Source organism: Ovis canadensis, chromosome 25 (genome assembly GCF_042477335.2).
Source record: "Ovis canadensis isolate MfBH-ARS-UI-01 breed Bighorn chromosome 25, ARS-UI_OviCan_v2, whole genome shotgun sequence".
Classification (NCBI taxonomy): Eukaryota; Metazoa; Chordata; class Mammalia; order Artiodactyla; family Bovidae; genus Ovis; species Ovis canadensis.
Window position 1 is genome coordinate 31,965,494 of NC_091269.1, and position 16,397 is coordinate 31,981,890.

Below are 16,397 nucleotides of genomic sequence, written 5' to 3' on the forward strand. Positions count from 1 at the left end.
AAGGAATTCATTCCAGGGTATCACTCGCAAGCCCACCAGAGGGGGAAAAGGCAATTATTCAACAAAAACAAGTTCTCAGATCTGAGTTAAAAATTCAGTGTGTTCAGATATGCCAGGAACACCACAGGAAGTATCACAAACAAGAGCTCCAAAACATTATGCTTCCCAGATGTTCGCTGCAGGGCTTAGGGGTGAGACGGGGAAGCTGGCATCCTCACCAGAGGGAAAAGGGGCCCAGAGCTCCTTGCCTCTCGGCCGGGCTGTGCGTGGCTCGGTCGGCAGGGCCTTTGCGGTGGCAGAGCGTCAGATTTTGGCGGTAAGTCTTTTGCAAGTGCAGGTGGGGTTAGAGTGCGTGTGCACGCACACACTCACACACACAACTGCAGAGACTGCACAAGCCCAAAAGATGGATGAAAACTATCCAAGAATCACAGTGTTCAGTCAGACCACTGGAGGTTCAAAGACAAATGCTGGTTAAGCATTTCATAATTGTTAGTCTAATCACTAGCATTTGCAGATTGACCTTCATTTCTCCACCCATTTTCTTTATAATAAATTAGAATGTTGATGAAAGGCAAATACAAACATGCGATTTTTTCCCCCCTTTGTCTCTTTGAGAAAGTGAAAAAGAAAGTACTGTTGAAATACTAAAAAGCACAGTCTCCTGCAAATTTCATTGTCAGACTTACAGTAGCAACTTGGCAGGGTATATTTAAAGTCTGAAGTTACTGTTGGCAGCTAGAATGCAGGAAGCATTATGAAAGATTTGAGGCCCTAGGAGGTATACACCCCTCTTTCTGCCATTATAGCTCTGAGAGAAAGTCAACATCTCCTTTCATTGGCAGAGACCTTAAAAACTGCTGTGCTCATCCTTAGGCTTCCACTGATACCTGCAGTCGTCTGTGCTCACCCCCACCTTCAGCAGAATGGAGCTTTGGGTGGCTGATTATGTTTCTGTCATTTCAGAGATGAAATAGTTCAGTTTAGAAATGCTAATTCAGTTCTGTTCTCAGAGACCAATAGTCTGACAGGCTGAAATGACTATCATTCTAATAAAGTAGTCGTCAAATGCAGGGGCTGTGGGAACCTGACAGCCACCACTGACACACGTACAGCTTTGATGGGTGACTTCACGCCTCAGAGCCCGTTTTCTCATTGCAGTTATTTTGAGCATGCTGTGGGAGAAGGCATCCAGTGCTTACTGTGGTGTGCAGGAAGTCTCAGTAATATTTAGCAACTACTGTTATTTCCACCAAAGAACTTTACCCCGAGGAAAACCAAGAGCCTGATGAAAGATATGATTCATATACATATATGAATGCTTATTACTGGAAGTATTTCTGTACATTCAAACTAGATATGCTTTTTATATCTAAAGGGATGCTTTAGAGTGTTACATGAACACATAATGTGCTAGTAATAATTACCTTAAATCACATTCATTTATTTCTTTGATGTTTTATATGGTACATTTTCATCCATGAGCTTATTTGATCCCTATAAATTCCCAGTGAGGGAAAGGGTCCCAGATCAGTTAAGTGTCTTACTTGAGGTCATGGCAGTAGTTGTTAGAAAAAAGTACTTGAATTCATTTTGCAAAATTTCTTTATCCTTGTTTTCCTAATGGTTTAACTCAGAGGGTACATAGCAAGTTAGTCAGTCACTCAGTCATGTCCGACTCTTTGCAACCCCATGGATTGCAGCCCACAAGGCTCCTCTGTCCATGGAATTTCCAGGCAAGAATACTGGAGTGGGTTACCATTTTCTTCTCCAGGGGATCTTCCCAACCCAGGGATTGAACCCGGGTCTCCCACATGGCAGGCAGATTCTTTACCATACGAGGTGGTTTATAATGCTCTAGAGCCATGTGAAAAGACATGAGAACCACTCGGTGCCCTTAAAAATGCAGATTCTTCCCCCAGCATCTCACTCATCAGGGAGACAGCCAGCAGGAACCAGTAATTTATATTCGCACCGAAAGCCTAGTCTGCTTCTGACGCAGGCACCCTCCTGGAAACACTGCTCTGCAGAGACCTGCTGTAAGGGGAGTGACTCAGACGTGGTGTCAGAAGCTGGAGGGCCTCTGCTCTGGGTCTTGTCCAAGGACGAATAGACCTCTCTGTGGGCTTGAGTTTGCAGGCTCCTGACTCAGTGGCTGAGTCTCTCCTGTGGCTTCTCTTGCTTTGGTTCTCTCGGGCCAGCCTGTTCCACGTTTCTGGCTAATGTCTAACAGCTCATTCACATTGAAAGGTGGGGGAGAGGATGAAACCAGCGAGATCAGTTCCAGGGCATTCACCAGGAAACCTGCTTTTATTCACGGCCCCTTTAAACAGTGGTGATAAGAGTTCTTAGGGAATGGTTCTAGATTCTTGCAGTGTGGAGGACTTTCATACAGCCCACAGCCATCGAAAGGAGGTAAAAGGACCTGGCATGATGTGATACTCTGAAGCAGCTGCTCTTTGTGGATGCCTGCCCTCCTCTTTATTCTGCTAAAACTCAGAGGGATTGTAAACTGGGCAATTAATGGGTTAGAACATAGGGACAGGGTGGGAATTGAGAAGGACCTGGGGAGAGGTGGAGAGGGCTTAACATTTTTAAAATGATTTACCACATCTCCACTTGCAGCTGTGTTAAAATCAGAGGGTAGTTACCGCCAGAGGGACCACCATCAGAAAATACGCAAGCAATAAACGCTGGAGAGAGTGTGGAGAGAAGGGAACGCTCTTATACTGTTGATGGGGATATAAATTGGTATAGCCATGATGGAAGTTTCTTAAAAAATTAAAAATAGAGCTACCTTATGACCCTGCAAAGAGATCAAACCGGTCCATCCTGAAGGAAATCAGCCCTGAATATTCATTGGAAGGACTGTTGCTGAAGCTGAAACTCCAGTACTTTGGCCACCTAATGGGAAGAATTGACTCATTGGAGAAGACCCTGGTGCTGGGAAAGACTGAAGGCAGGTGGAGAAAGGGATGACAGAGGATGAGATGGTTGGATGGCATCACTGACTTGATGGACACGAGTTTGAGCAAGCTCTGGTAGTTGGTGCTGGACAGGGAAGCCTGGTGTGCTGCAGTCCATGGGATTGCAAAGAGTCAGACACAACTGAGCGACTGAGCTGAACTGACTGATGACTCTGCAGTCCCACTCCTGGGCATATATTCAGAGGAAAACATGATCAGAAAGGATATATGTACCCTGTGTTCACTGCAGCTCTGTTTACAGTAGCCAAGACATGGAGGCAACCTAAATGTCCGTTGACAGAGGAATGGATAAAGACGGTGTGGTGCATATATACAAACAATGGAATGTTACTCAGCCATTTAAAAGAATGAAATAATGCCATTTGCAGCAACAGGAGGGACCTAGACATTGTTACACTGAGTGAAGTAAGTCAGAGGAGAAATAGCACAGGACATCCTTTATAAGTCGAATCTAAAAGGAAATGATACAAATGAACTTAGAAACAGAAACAGACCCACAGACTATGAGAACGAGCTTTATGGTTGCCAGGGGGATGGATGGGGGAAGGCGTAGTTAAGGAGTTTGGGATTGACATGTACACACTGCTGTATTTACAATGGATAAATGTCTGTACAGCACATGGAACTCTGCTCAATGTTATGTGACAGCTTGGGTGGGAGGGGAGTTTGGGGGTGAATGGATACATAAAGATGTATGGCTAAGTCCCTTCACTGTTCACCTAAAACTATCACAACATTGTTTGTTAATTGGCTATACACCAGTACAAAATAAAAAGTTAAAAAAAATTAGGGGGTAGTTAGAAACACTTTTTCCTTATTCTTTTCCAAAGAAAACCAAAACCAAATGGACAAGTAGAATGCTCTGGAGAAGCACGTTTAGCCAGTGGGTCCTGACTGGTGTGAGTTACCCAATGAGCAGGGGATCAAGGCATATGGGTTTCCTGCTCTAGGAAGCTTGCTTTAGGCAAGAAACTGATGCTTTGAACACCCTGTTCACATTACTGAGAAACTAGACTTGAGTGACTGTTTCTAGTTTTAAGGCATTTTTGAGAAATTGGACTTTTCCAAAGAACTCCTTTAGATAAGAAGCAAGTAGCTTGAGGCTTCTTTTTGTTTTCTTCAAGACTCAAAAGCATGACCCTGTCCACTTAGTGATATACTGGTATGGCAAAGGTCAAACAAAAGGTTGCTTTGACCTGCAGTATTTCTGTCACATCAACAGAACTAAAAAGTTTCGGATTTTCCTTTTCTTTTTGCCACTTATCTCTTAAAGGCATTAGAAATGGTTGCGTATTCTCTGGAGCAGGTAAAACCTGCATCGGAACTTAAAAGAAGGTTTTAAATTTACCCCTAAGAGTAATGAGGTTGTCTGACTATTTTAAGTCTTGCAAATCTAAATAATCTTGTGATATTTACCAGTTTGTTGTCTTCTAACATATCACAACAAACTGGTAAACATCACAAGATTATTTTTTATTTAATGTTTTTAGAAGACATCATGTTTAGCCACATCTGAGGTAACTGTGTGAATGAAATCACCTTAGATCTTAGATGAGTGACTTTTTAATACTCGAAAAGAGTTTAGATACAGAAGTTTTAAAATATATAGAAATACTACATAATGGTCTCTTTCCTGGTAATTAACCCGTTTTGAGCATGTTCTTATTTCTCTTGCTGCATGGAATTTATCTGGTTGAATTATGTTAATGATGGTTTTAGCTGAAAAACCCATTTTTTTGGTGTGAGGAGCCTTCCTTTCCTTAGGCCCCTTCCCAAAAGTCAGCAACGGGGATCCCATAGATGTAGGAAAAGGTAACTGTGAGGTCTAGTAATTCTGCAAATATTTATTAATAAGCATTTCCTGTGTTTTGTATGCAGTTCTGGGCATTAGATACAATGCTTGAATTCTTGCTTTCACGGATAGAGCATTTTTTTTGGTGGGTAGAGAGAAATATATAAAAAGTTAACCAGAAGGCATTAAGTAAAAAAGTTCTTGATAAATATGAAACAGAGGCTATTTTATATATTGGGTAGTTTTAGCTGGCTTTAATGAGCAAATGACATTTAAGCTAAGACCTACATGGCAAGAAAGGGCCAACCTTGTGAATATCTAGGGAAATAGTACTAGGCCAGGGAAACAGCTGGCATTATCATATTGGAGTCAGAGCCAACTGGTAACTTCATGGAGCAGAAGGTGGATAGGATGGTGGAGCACAGAAGATAAGGCTGGAGAGACAGGCAGAGACTTGATTATGGAGCATTTCAGCCCATGGTAAAGTACTGGCAAGGGATTATTATAGGACTGTAGGCTGAGAGAGGCATGGTTTTGTTCTAATTTGCATTTAAAAAAACAACCTACAACCTAGTTGCTTCATGGAAAATGGATTATTGAGGGGGGGAGGCAAGAAAAAATCAACATGTCCACTAAAGAGGCTATTAATGACACTGGTGGAGATTGGTAAAAGTAGGTAGATTTAGGATTTAGATACGACATTGATAAACTGACCAATTGGATGTAGTGAGAGGACGAATGAGTATGGCTCCTAGAAGTCTGGCTTGAGCAACTGGGTGAATGGTCATCACTTACTGAGATGCAGGGATTCTGGGAGAGGAGTAATTTGAGTGTAGCTGGTGGGGATGGTCATGAACAATACGGTTTCAAACACTCTTAAGTTTAAAATGTGAGACAGTAAAATGGAGGTGTTAGCTTGGCAACTCCATGATGCTAAATTTCAGTAGAGAATTCAAACCCAGAGGAAACAATTTCAGTCATGGCTTGTTGCGGTCCTTTAATGGACTGGAACCTGGTGGTCCAGAGTCGACAATAAGAAAGTAAAGGAGAGAAAGAGGCTGATATTCCTTGGTTTATGCAGAAAGCCAATAAAGCCCCTGCACGGGGTTTGCTCTGTTCACGAAGGCCTCAGGCGCCCTCTCGATGGGGTGAAGGCGCAAAGCGCCTTCTTGAGAGGGTCTTAGAAGCTGGGGCAGGAAAGTGAACTCAGAGGGCCTCTGCGCTCCAGAGAAATAGCCTGAGAGAGAGAGAAAGAGAAAGACACGGGGACCAGAGCTCTGATGGAGCAAAGGTGTTTTAATCAACAAGGTGTGGGCATATATACTGTAATTATTCTCAGAAAAGATAAAGATTAAAATTCCAGACTTAAACATAGGTGATCCATATTAAAGAGAGAGAGAGAGTTGTAAATAATCACTTTTACCATATGGTTCACAAGAAGGAAGAGGGTACTTATCACCGTACAGAAAAACTAACGAAGGAAATGCCTGGATCCCTCAGCCCCGGGAGAGGCTTGCCTCTCCTCTTAATTCCTGAATATTCAGGAATTAATAAGGAACAGAGGATTCCTGACAGATCCAGGACAGCACACAGGAAGCCTCCTGTTAAATGCTTCCTGACAATGGCTGTTGTTAAGCTTTGAAAAAGGTTGTGATTACTGATTACTTAAGGAGAAAGTGTAGAGAGAGAGGATAAGGAATGTGAAGACCAAACCGGACACCTGGAATAGAAAAGAGAGGAAGATCCTACAGTCAGGATGCAGTAGGGCAGATGGGAAGTCTTGAGAGTGGCGTCATGAGTGGTACCATTATGCCCTGGAGAAAGAAGTGTTGCAGCCGGGCGCTGTCAGCTGAGGGTGTGCTGCCGTGGGACTGAATGGAGTTCAGTGACCTGAATAGTAAAGGATTCTCTGGGAGTTACCCAGTAAACATAAAACTTGGGTTATCAGAAAACGTTGACCTTAATACTATAGATATTTAGTACCAAGTATGGTACCTGTAATATAGTGATTAAATAAATGAATGAAGAATGAATAAATGCAGGTTAGGCGTAAACTTTGAGATCTTTTAAATTACTATTTATATTTTGATTTGGGAGAGTTCATTTTGATTTCCAGGCACTTGTCATTTGCTGGACATATCATGTGCTTACTTGGGTGGGATAACAGGACAATGCCAGATTCCTCTCTGCCCTTCCATTCTGTGAGCACGATTCCTCTCAAAGCGCTGGGTGTGGCTGCAGCACTGCCCTGCTCATCCTAGTGAGATACTAGGCAGGGAATCTCAACTGTACCAGATGGAGGACTTGCCTTGTGGTTCCCCAAAACAGGAATCTTAGCACCTACTCCTCCAAATCTTATAGGAGTGACTCTTTTTACTGGGGGCTCTCAGAACTCCACCAGATGTCCATTTCATTATAGGGGACTGGAGTACAAAAGTAGGAAGTCAAGAGATACCTGGCGTAACAGGAAAATTTGTCCTTTGAGTACAAAATGAAGCAGGTCAAAGGCTAACAGAGTTTTTCCAAGAGAATGCAATGGTCATAGAAAACACCCTCTTCCAACAACACCAGAGAAGACTCTACATGTGGACATCACCAGATGGTCAATACCCAAATCAGATTGATTATGTTCTTTACAGCCAAAGATGGAGAGGCTCTATACAGTCAGCAAAATCAAGACTGAGAGCTGACTGTGGCTCAGATCATAAACTCTTTATTGCCAAATTCAGACTTAAGTTGAAGAAAGTAGGGAAAACCATTAGCCCATTCAGGTATAACCTAAATAAAATCCCTTATGATTATACAGTAGAAGTAACAAATAGATTCAAGGGATTAGATCTGATAGAGTGCCTGATGAACTATGGACAGAGGTTTGTGACATTGTACAAGGCAGTGATCAAGAAAAAGAAATGTACAAATAGCTGAGAAAAGAAGAGAAGTGAAAGGCAAAGGAGAAAAGGAAAGATATACTCACCTGAATGCAGAGTTCCAAAGAATAGCAAGGGGAGATAAGAAAGCCTTCCTCAGTGATCAATGCAGAGAAATAGAGGAAAACAATAGAATGGGAAAGACTAGACATCTCTTCAAGAAAATCAGATACCAAGGGAACACTTCATGCAAAGATGGGCTCAATAAAGGCCAGAAATGGTCTGGATCTAACAGAAGCAGAGAATATTAAGAGGTGGCAAGACTACACATAGAGCTGTACAAAAGAGATAATGTAGGAATGAAAACTGACCTTTTCCAGTCCTGTGGCCACTGCTGAATTTTCCAAATTTGCTGGCATATTGAGTGCAGCAGTTTTACAGCATCATCTTTTAGGATCTGAAATAGCTCAACTGGAATTCCATCACCTCCACTAGCTTTGTTCGTAGTTTTGCTTCCTAAGCCCCACTTGACTTTGTCTGGCTCTAGGTGGGTGATCACACCGTCGTCATTATCTGGGTCATGAAGATCTCTTTTGTACAGCTCTACGTGTAGTCTTGCCACCTCTTAATATTTTCTGCTTCTGTTAGATCCATACCATTTCTGGCCTTTATTATCGAGGTGGGAATAACAGACCACCTGACCTGCCTCCTTAGAAATTTATATGCAAGTCAAGAAGCAACAGTTATAACTGGACATGGGACAACAGATTGGTTCCAAATAGGGAAAGGAGTATGTCAAGGCTGTATATTGTCACCTTGCTTATTTAACTTCTAGGCAGGGTACATCATGTGAAATGCCAGGCTGGATGCAGCACAAGCTGGAGTCAAGATTTCTGGGAGAAATATTAGTAACCTCAGATATGCAGATGACACCACCCTTATGGCAGAAAGTGAAGAAGATCTAAAGAGCCTCTTGATGAAAGTGAAAGAGAAGAGTGAAAAAGTTGGCTTAAAATGCAACATTCAGAAAACTAAGATCATGGCATCTGGTCCCATCACTTCATGGCAAATAGGTGGGGAAATAATGGAAATAGTGACAGACTATTTTTTTGGGCTCAAAATCACTGCTGATGGTGAATGCAGTCATGAAATTAAAAGATGCTTCCTCCTTGTAAGAAAAGCTATGACCAACCTCGACAGCATATTAAAAAGGAGAGATATTAGTTTGTTGACAAAGGCCCATCTAGTCAAGGCTATGGTTTTTCCTGTAGTCATGTATGGATGTGAGAGTTGGACCATAAAGAAAGTTGAGCACCGAAGAATTGATGCTTTTGAACCATGGTGTTGGAGAAGACTCTTGAGAATCCCTTGGACCTCAAGGAGATCAAACCACTCAATCCTAAAGGAAATCTGCCCTGAATGTTCATTGGAAGGACTGATGCTGAAGCTGAAACTCCAATACTTTGGCCACCTGATGTGAAGAACTGACTCATTTGAAAAAACCCTGATGCTGGGAAAGATTGAAGGCAGGAGGGGACGGTGATGACAGAGGATGAGCAGCTGGACGGCATCACTGACTTGACAGACGTGAGTTTGAGCAAGCTTCAGGTGTTGGTGATGGACAGGGAAGCCTGGTGTGCTACAGTCCATGGGGTCAAAACTGTGCTGAACTCAGAACTCCTCTGCTCACCCCTGTTATCAACACCTTCATAAAGAAGGAAGAACACTTCACCATGTGTATATGACCCAGTGTCCTTGGTATTCTTGCCTGGAAAATCCCATGAACATAGGAGCCTGGTGGGCTACAGTCCATGGGATCGCGGAGAGTTGGACGTGACCGAGCTACTAAAACACTTTTGGTAGCTGGAGGAAAAGACTATAAACAGGTCCCACACCCTGTTCTTGAGAATATGCATTTGTGGGTAACTGCTATGGCCAGCAACTGACATAAATGATAGGGGTCTAATGTGGGTTCTTTCTTCCTCCCACTCTGGGAAACTCACCTTATTAAGCATTTTCCCTGTCTGGCTTTGTCTACAGGGTTCATCAATGTCCCTCTCGAGGTCCAACAGTCGTGAGCACCTGGGAAGTGGAAGCGAATCTGACAACTGGAGAGACCGAAATGGAATAGGTCCCGCAAGTCATAGCGAATTTGCAGCTTCTATTGGCAGCCCTAAGCGTAAACAGAACAAATCAAGTGAGCTTTGACTTTTTGTCGTTTTAGATGTAATCTGCTTTTAATTTACTTTGTTTAGTGTGATATTCAAGTATAAACTCTGGACTTCATGCCTTTAAGAGTTTTGCATTACTCACATATCACCTCCTGTGAGAAGCCTTCCCTGTTTTTCCCAGGGGAGCAGGCCATTGGTTCTCTGCTTTCACTGCTTTGCGTGTACGCTTTCACCCTAGCATTTGTCTTAGTGAGGCACAGTTATTTGCATAACTGTCTCTGTGTAGAACTTGAGATCCACAAGCCAGGAACTAGATTCATTCAGTAAACTGTATTGCCCATGCACCAGACATTCTTTAAGGCTGTGTGTTCTTTCTTTAAGTTGAAATATAGTTAGCATATATTATTATGTTTCAGGTATACAATGTAAGTGATTTTACATTTGCAGGCATTATGAAATGATCACCATCAGAAGTCTAGCAACTCCCGTACAGTTATTACAATATTGCTGACCATATTGCTTATGGTGGATGTTATATTCCTGTTGCTGTTTTATTTTATAACTGGAGGTTTGTACCTCTTAATCCCCTTCATCTGTTTCACCTCCCCAACTCCCTCTGGCAGCCACTCATTTGTTCTCTGTATCTGTGAGCCTGTTTTCACTTTGTTTTGTGTTTTTTTAGCTTTCACATATAAGTGAGATCATGCAGTACTTGTCTTTCTGTTTTTGACGTATTTCACTTAGCAGTATACCTTCTGGATCCGTCCATGTCGTTGCCCACGGCAGGAGTTCGTTTTATGACTAACACATTATTGTATATATGCCTTTTATCCGTTCATCTGTTGATGGACACTTACGTTGCTTCTGTATCTTGACTATTGTAAATAATGCTGTAGTCAACATAGGGGTGCATATATCCTTTTGAATGAGTGTTTTTGTTTTCTTTGGGTAAATACCCAGAAGTGAAATTGCTGGATATGGCAGTTCTAGTTTTGATTTTTCTAAGGAACCTCCATACTGTTTTCCATAGTGTCTGCACCAATTTACAATCCCAGTTACAGGAAGGCTATGCCTTATTTCTTACTTTGTTATTTCTTCCCAAATGTCTAACAGTGTCTGACACTAGTAGGTGCTTGGTAAATGTTTGTAGAATGACTATACAAATGAGTTATGCACACACAAACATCAAGATGATGAGGAAAAGGCAGGAATGTAAAGGAATTGAGCAGAATGTGATTGAATTAATTCTGTCTTGGACAATAGAAGAAAGTCTACCCAGTGACCTGTAGCTACCAAAGGTGAACAGGAGATTTTTCACGTTGACAAGACGTAGTTACATGAAAAGTTTAAAGCATAGGCTTTGAACAGACATGATTAAGACTCAGCATGAGTCAAGTGGCTGTGTCTGTAACAGCGCCCACATGTCTGTATAAATAGGTCAGCAGACAAGAACTGACAGAGTAATCACAAGATATGCCCCTAATGTCTTTTTTCAGGATTTTGAGTCCTGAAACACATATCTTAGACTATTTGAAGAATACTTGGAGAAAGGTGATCTAAATGAGCATAGTAAACAGTAACAGCTAGTTGTTACCACCAATCAAGTGGGCCATGTTGTCAGAGCCTCAGATTTGGAAAAACAAGTCATGGTGTCAGCCAACTCTAAATCAGAAACCAGGGTCTATTCTTTTATTACCATGTGTACGGTCAATAGCTGTCTGAAGTCTTCCTGTTAGTCCTGGGCTAGGTCACCCACCACTGACGGGAGGATGGAGCTGCGAGGTAGGCTGGTGCCAGAGGAATAGCCAGGGTAGGAGTTATCTCCATTTTATCTCCCAACATGAATTAGCTCTGTGCCTCTCCTCTGTCCTTATCCCCTTTCCTTTCACTTAACACTAGATAATTAAAGTTGACTGTGCAAGTTAGCTGCATTGAAATTAAGGACTAGGGTTAGGGTAGGGGATCCATTAATTTAAAACGATTGATTAAAGAAACACTGTTCTTTGGCCTTTGTCAGATGTTTGAAGAGCCTGCGGTAACTACTATAAGTAGTTAAGATAAAACCAGATATTTTTTTAAAAAGCTGTGTACCATAATAAATATTTATCACTAAGAGTATGTTGAAATATTTTTAAACTTTTACTGATGTATTGCTTAACTCAGCATCTGTAAAGTATTATCATTTAAACACGAACAACATGTCATCAATGTAAGAAAGGATGTAAATGTCTTTTTGTTGTTGTTCAGTCCCTAGGTTGTATCCAACTCTTTGCAACCCCATGTACTCCTGCACGCCAGGCTCCTCTGTCCTCCACTATCTTCCAGAGTTTGCTCAGATTCAAGTCCATTGAGTCAGTTATGCCTTCTAACCATCTCATCCTCTGCCGCCCTCTTCTCCTTTTGCCTTCAGTCTTTACCAGCATCAGGGTCTTTTCCAGTAACTTGGTTCTTTGTATCAGGTGGCCAAAGTATTGAAGCTTCAGCTTCAGCATCAGTCCTTCCAATGACTAATCAGGGTTGATTTCCTTTAGGATTGACTGGCTTGATCTTGTTGTCCAAGGGACACTCAGGTCTTCTGTAGAGTTTGAAAGCATTAATTCTTTGGCATTCAACATTCTTTATGGTCCATTTGTACATGACTACTGGAAAAACCATAGCTTGGCCTGTATGGACCTTTGTTGGCAAAGTGATGTGTCTGCTTTTTAATGTGCTGCCTCGGTTTATCATAGCTTTCCTTCCAAAGAGCAAGCGTCTTTTAATTTCCTGGCTGCCAGTCACTGTCTGAAGTTATTTTGAAGCCCAAGAAAATAAAATCTGTCACTGCTTCCATTTTTTTCTCATTTATTTGCCATGAAGTGATGGGACTGGATGCCATGATCTTAGCTTTTTTAATGTTAAGTTTCAAGCTAGCATTTTCACTCTCCTCTTTCACTCTCATCAAGAGATTCTTTAGTTCCCCTTCACTTTCTGCTATTGGGGTGGTTTTATTATCTGCATATCTGAGGTTGTTGATATTTCTCCTGGCAACTGTGATTCCAGGTCATGAGTCATCCAGCCTGGCATGATGTACTTTAAATATAAGTTAAATAAGCAGAGTGACAGTAGACAGCTTTGTCATACTTCCTTTCTCAGTTTTGAATCAGTCAGTTGTCCCATTGTTGTTTCTTGACCAACATACAGGTTTCTCAGGAGACAGGTAAGGTGGTCTGATATTCCTGTCTCTCTAAGAATTTTCCAGTTTGTTATGATCCACACAGGTTAATGGATTTAGTGTAGTCAATGAAGCAGAAGTACATGTTTTTCTGGAACTCCTTTGCTTTCTCTGTGATCCAATGAATGTTGGCATTTGATCTCTGGTTCCTGTGCCTTTTCTAACTTCAGCTTGCACATCTGGAAGTGTTTAGTTCATATACTGCTGACGCCTAGCTTGAATGATTTTGAGCATTACCTTGCCTGCATGCAAAATGAGCACAATTGTACAGTAGTTTGAGCATTCTTTGGCATTGCCCTTATTTGGGATTGGAATGAAAACTGGCCTTTTCCAGTCCTGTGGCCACTGCTGAGTTTTCCAGTTTGCCGACATAACGAGTGCAGCGTGCTCACAGCATCATCTGGTCTAGGATTTCACATAGCTCAGTTAGACTTCTCCTGCCTCTGTCAGTTTTGTTTGAGCGATGCTTCCTATGGCCCACTTGATTTCATGCTCTACGATGTCTGGCTCTGGGTGAGTGACCACACCACAGTGGTTATCCCACTTTTTTGTATAGTTATCCCTTTTCTGTCTAGTTCTTTTGTGCTTTCTTGTCACCTCTTCTTAATTTCTTCTGCTTCTATTAGGTCCTCATCATTTCTGTCCTTTATCATGCCCATCCATACATGAAATATTCCCATGATGTCTCCAATTTTCTCAAAGAGATCTCTAGACTTTCCCACTCTATGTTTTCCTCTACTTCTTTGCATTGTTCCTTTAAGAAGGCCTTCTTTTCTCTCCTTGCTATTCTCTGGAACTGTGCATTCAGTTGGGTAGATCTTAACCTTTATCCTTTGCCTTTTGCTTCTCTTCCTTCCTCAGCTATTTTTAAAGCCTACTCGGACAACCACTTTGCCTTCTTCCTTTTTTTTTCCTTTGGGATGATTTTGGTCACTGCCTCCTATACGATGTTATGAACCTCCATCCTTAGTTCTTTAGGCACTCAGTCTACCAGATGTAATCCCTTGAATCTATTTGTAACCTCCACTGTATAATCATAAGGGATTTGATTTAGGTCATACCTGAATGCCTTGGAGAAGGCAGTGGCACCCCACTCCAGTACTCTTGCCTGGAACATCCCATGGATGGAGGAGCCTGGTAGGCTGCAGTCCATGGGGTTGCTAAGAGTCAGAAACGACTGAACAACTTCACTTTCACTTTTCACTTTCATGCATTGAAGAAGGAAATGGCAACCTACTCCAGTGTTCTTGCCTGGAGAATCCCAGGGACGGGGGAGCCTGATGGGCTGCCGTCTATGGGGTCGTACAGAGTCGGACACGATTGAAGTGACTTAGCAGCATACCTGAATGCCTTAGTCATTTTCCCCACTTTCTTCAGTTGAAGCCTGAATTTTGCAATAAGGAGCTCATGCTCTGAGCCACAGTCAGATCCAAGTCTTGTTTATGCTGAGCTTCTCCATATCTGGCTGCAAAGAACATAGTCAGGCTGATGATGTCCATGTGATGTCCATCTGGTGATGTCCATGTGTAGAGTCATCTCTTGGGTTGTTGGAAATTGCTGTTTGCTATGACCAGTGCATTCTCTTGACAGAACTGTTAGCCCTTGCCCTGCTTCATTTTGTATACCAAGGCCAAACTTGCTGTTGTTCCGGGTATCTCCTGACTTCCTACTTTTGCATTCTAGTCCCCTGTGATGAAAAGGACATTTATTTTTGCTGTTACTTCTGGAAGATCTTGTAGGTCTTCATAGAACTGGTCAACTTCAGCTTCTTGGCATCTGTGGTTGCGCATAGGCTTGGATTACTGTGATGCTGAATAGTGTGCCTTGGAAATGAACTGAGATCATTCTGTCATTTTTGAGATTGCACCCAAGTACTGTGTTTCCAACTCTTTTGTTGACTATGATGGCTACTCCCTTTCTTCTAAGGATTCTTGCCCAGAATAGTAGATATAATGGTCATCTGAATTAAATTCACCCAATCCCATCCATTTTAGTTCCCTGCTTTTTAAGATGTCATTTTTGTACTAAGTCTTTAAAATATGGTGTATTATTTCACATTTACAGAAAATTTTTAAATTTCCACTGGCAGATTCCAGGTGCTCAATAGCTACAAGTTGCCAATGGCTAATATGCCAGCAAATTTGGAAAACTCAGCAGTGGCCACAGGACTGGAAAAGGTCAGTTTTCATTCCAATCCCAAACAAAGGCAATGCCAAAGAATGCTCAGACTACCACACAGTTGCACTCATCTCACATGCTAGTAAAGTAATGCTCAAAATTCTCCAAGCCAGGCTTCAGCAATAGGTGAACCGTGAACTCCCTGATGTTCAAGCTGGTTTTAGAAAAGGCAGAGGAACCAGAGATCAAATTGCCAACATCCGCTGGATCATCGAAAAAGCAAGAGTTCCAGAAAAACATCTATTTCTGCTTTATTGACTATGCCAAAGCCTTTGACTGTGTGGATCACAATAAACTGTAGAAAATTCTTCAAGAGATGGGAATACCAGACCACCTAACCTGCCTCTTGAGAAATCTGTATGCAGGTCAGGAAGCAACAGTTAGAACTGGACACAGAACAACAGACTGGTTCCAAATAGGAAAAGGAGTATGTCAAGGCTGTATATTGTCACCCTGCTTATTTAACTTATATGCAGAGTACATTATGAGAAACGTTGGACTGGAAGAAACACAAGCTAAAATCAAGGTTGCCAGGAGAAATCTCAATAACCTCAGATATGCAGATGACACCACCCTTATGGCAGAAAGTGAAGAGGAACTAAAAAGCCTCTTGATGAAAGTGAAAGAGGAGAGTGAAAAAGTTGGCTTAAAGCTCAACATTCAGAAAACGAAGATCATGGCATCTGGTCCCATCACTTCATGGGAAATAGATGGGGAAACAGTAGAAACAGTGTCAGACTTTATTTTTTTGGGCTCCAGAATCACTGCAGATGGTGACTGCAGCCATGAAATTAAAAGATGCTTACTCCTTGGAAGAAAAGTTATGACCAACCTAGATAGTATATTCAAAAGCAGAGACATTACTTTGCCGACTAAGGTCCATCTAGTCAAGGCTGTGTTTTTTCCTGTGGTCATGTATGGATGTGAGAGTTGGACTGTGAAGAAGGCTGAGCGCTGAAGAACTGATGCTTTTGAACTGTGGTGTTGGAGAAGCCTCTTGAGAGTCCCTTGGACTGCAAGGAGATCCAACCAGTCCATTCTGAAGGAGATCAACCCTGGGATTTCTTTGGAAGGAATGTTGCTAAAGCTGAAGCTCCAGTACTTTGGCCACCTCATGCGAAGAGTTGACTTATTGGAAAAGACTCTGATGCTGGGAGGGATTGGGGGCAGGAGGAGAAGGGGATGACAGAG

At 42.1% G+C, this 16,397-nt stretch overlaps 1 protein-coding gene across 7 annotated transcripts in view; it reads left to right on the plus strand.

Moving 5' to 3' along the window:
• BICC1 (BicC family RNA binding protein 1) overlaps positions 1 to 16,397 on the plus strand; it is a 354,032-nt gene that overhangs the window by 324,553 nt on the left and 13,082 nt on the right. For all 7 annotated transcript variants that reach the window (XM_069571646.1, XM_069571644.1, XM_069571647.1 and 4 more), the window contains one exon: positions 9,687 to 9,843. In XM_069571646.1, coding sequence (XP_069427747.1) covers positions 9,687 to 9,843 — 157 coding nt within the window. The remainder of the gene's footprint in view (positions 1 to 9,686; positions 9,844 to 16,397) is intronic.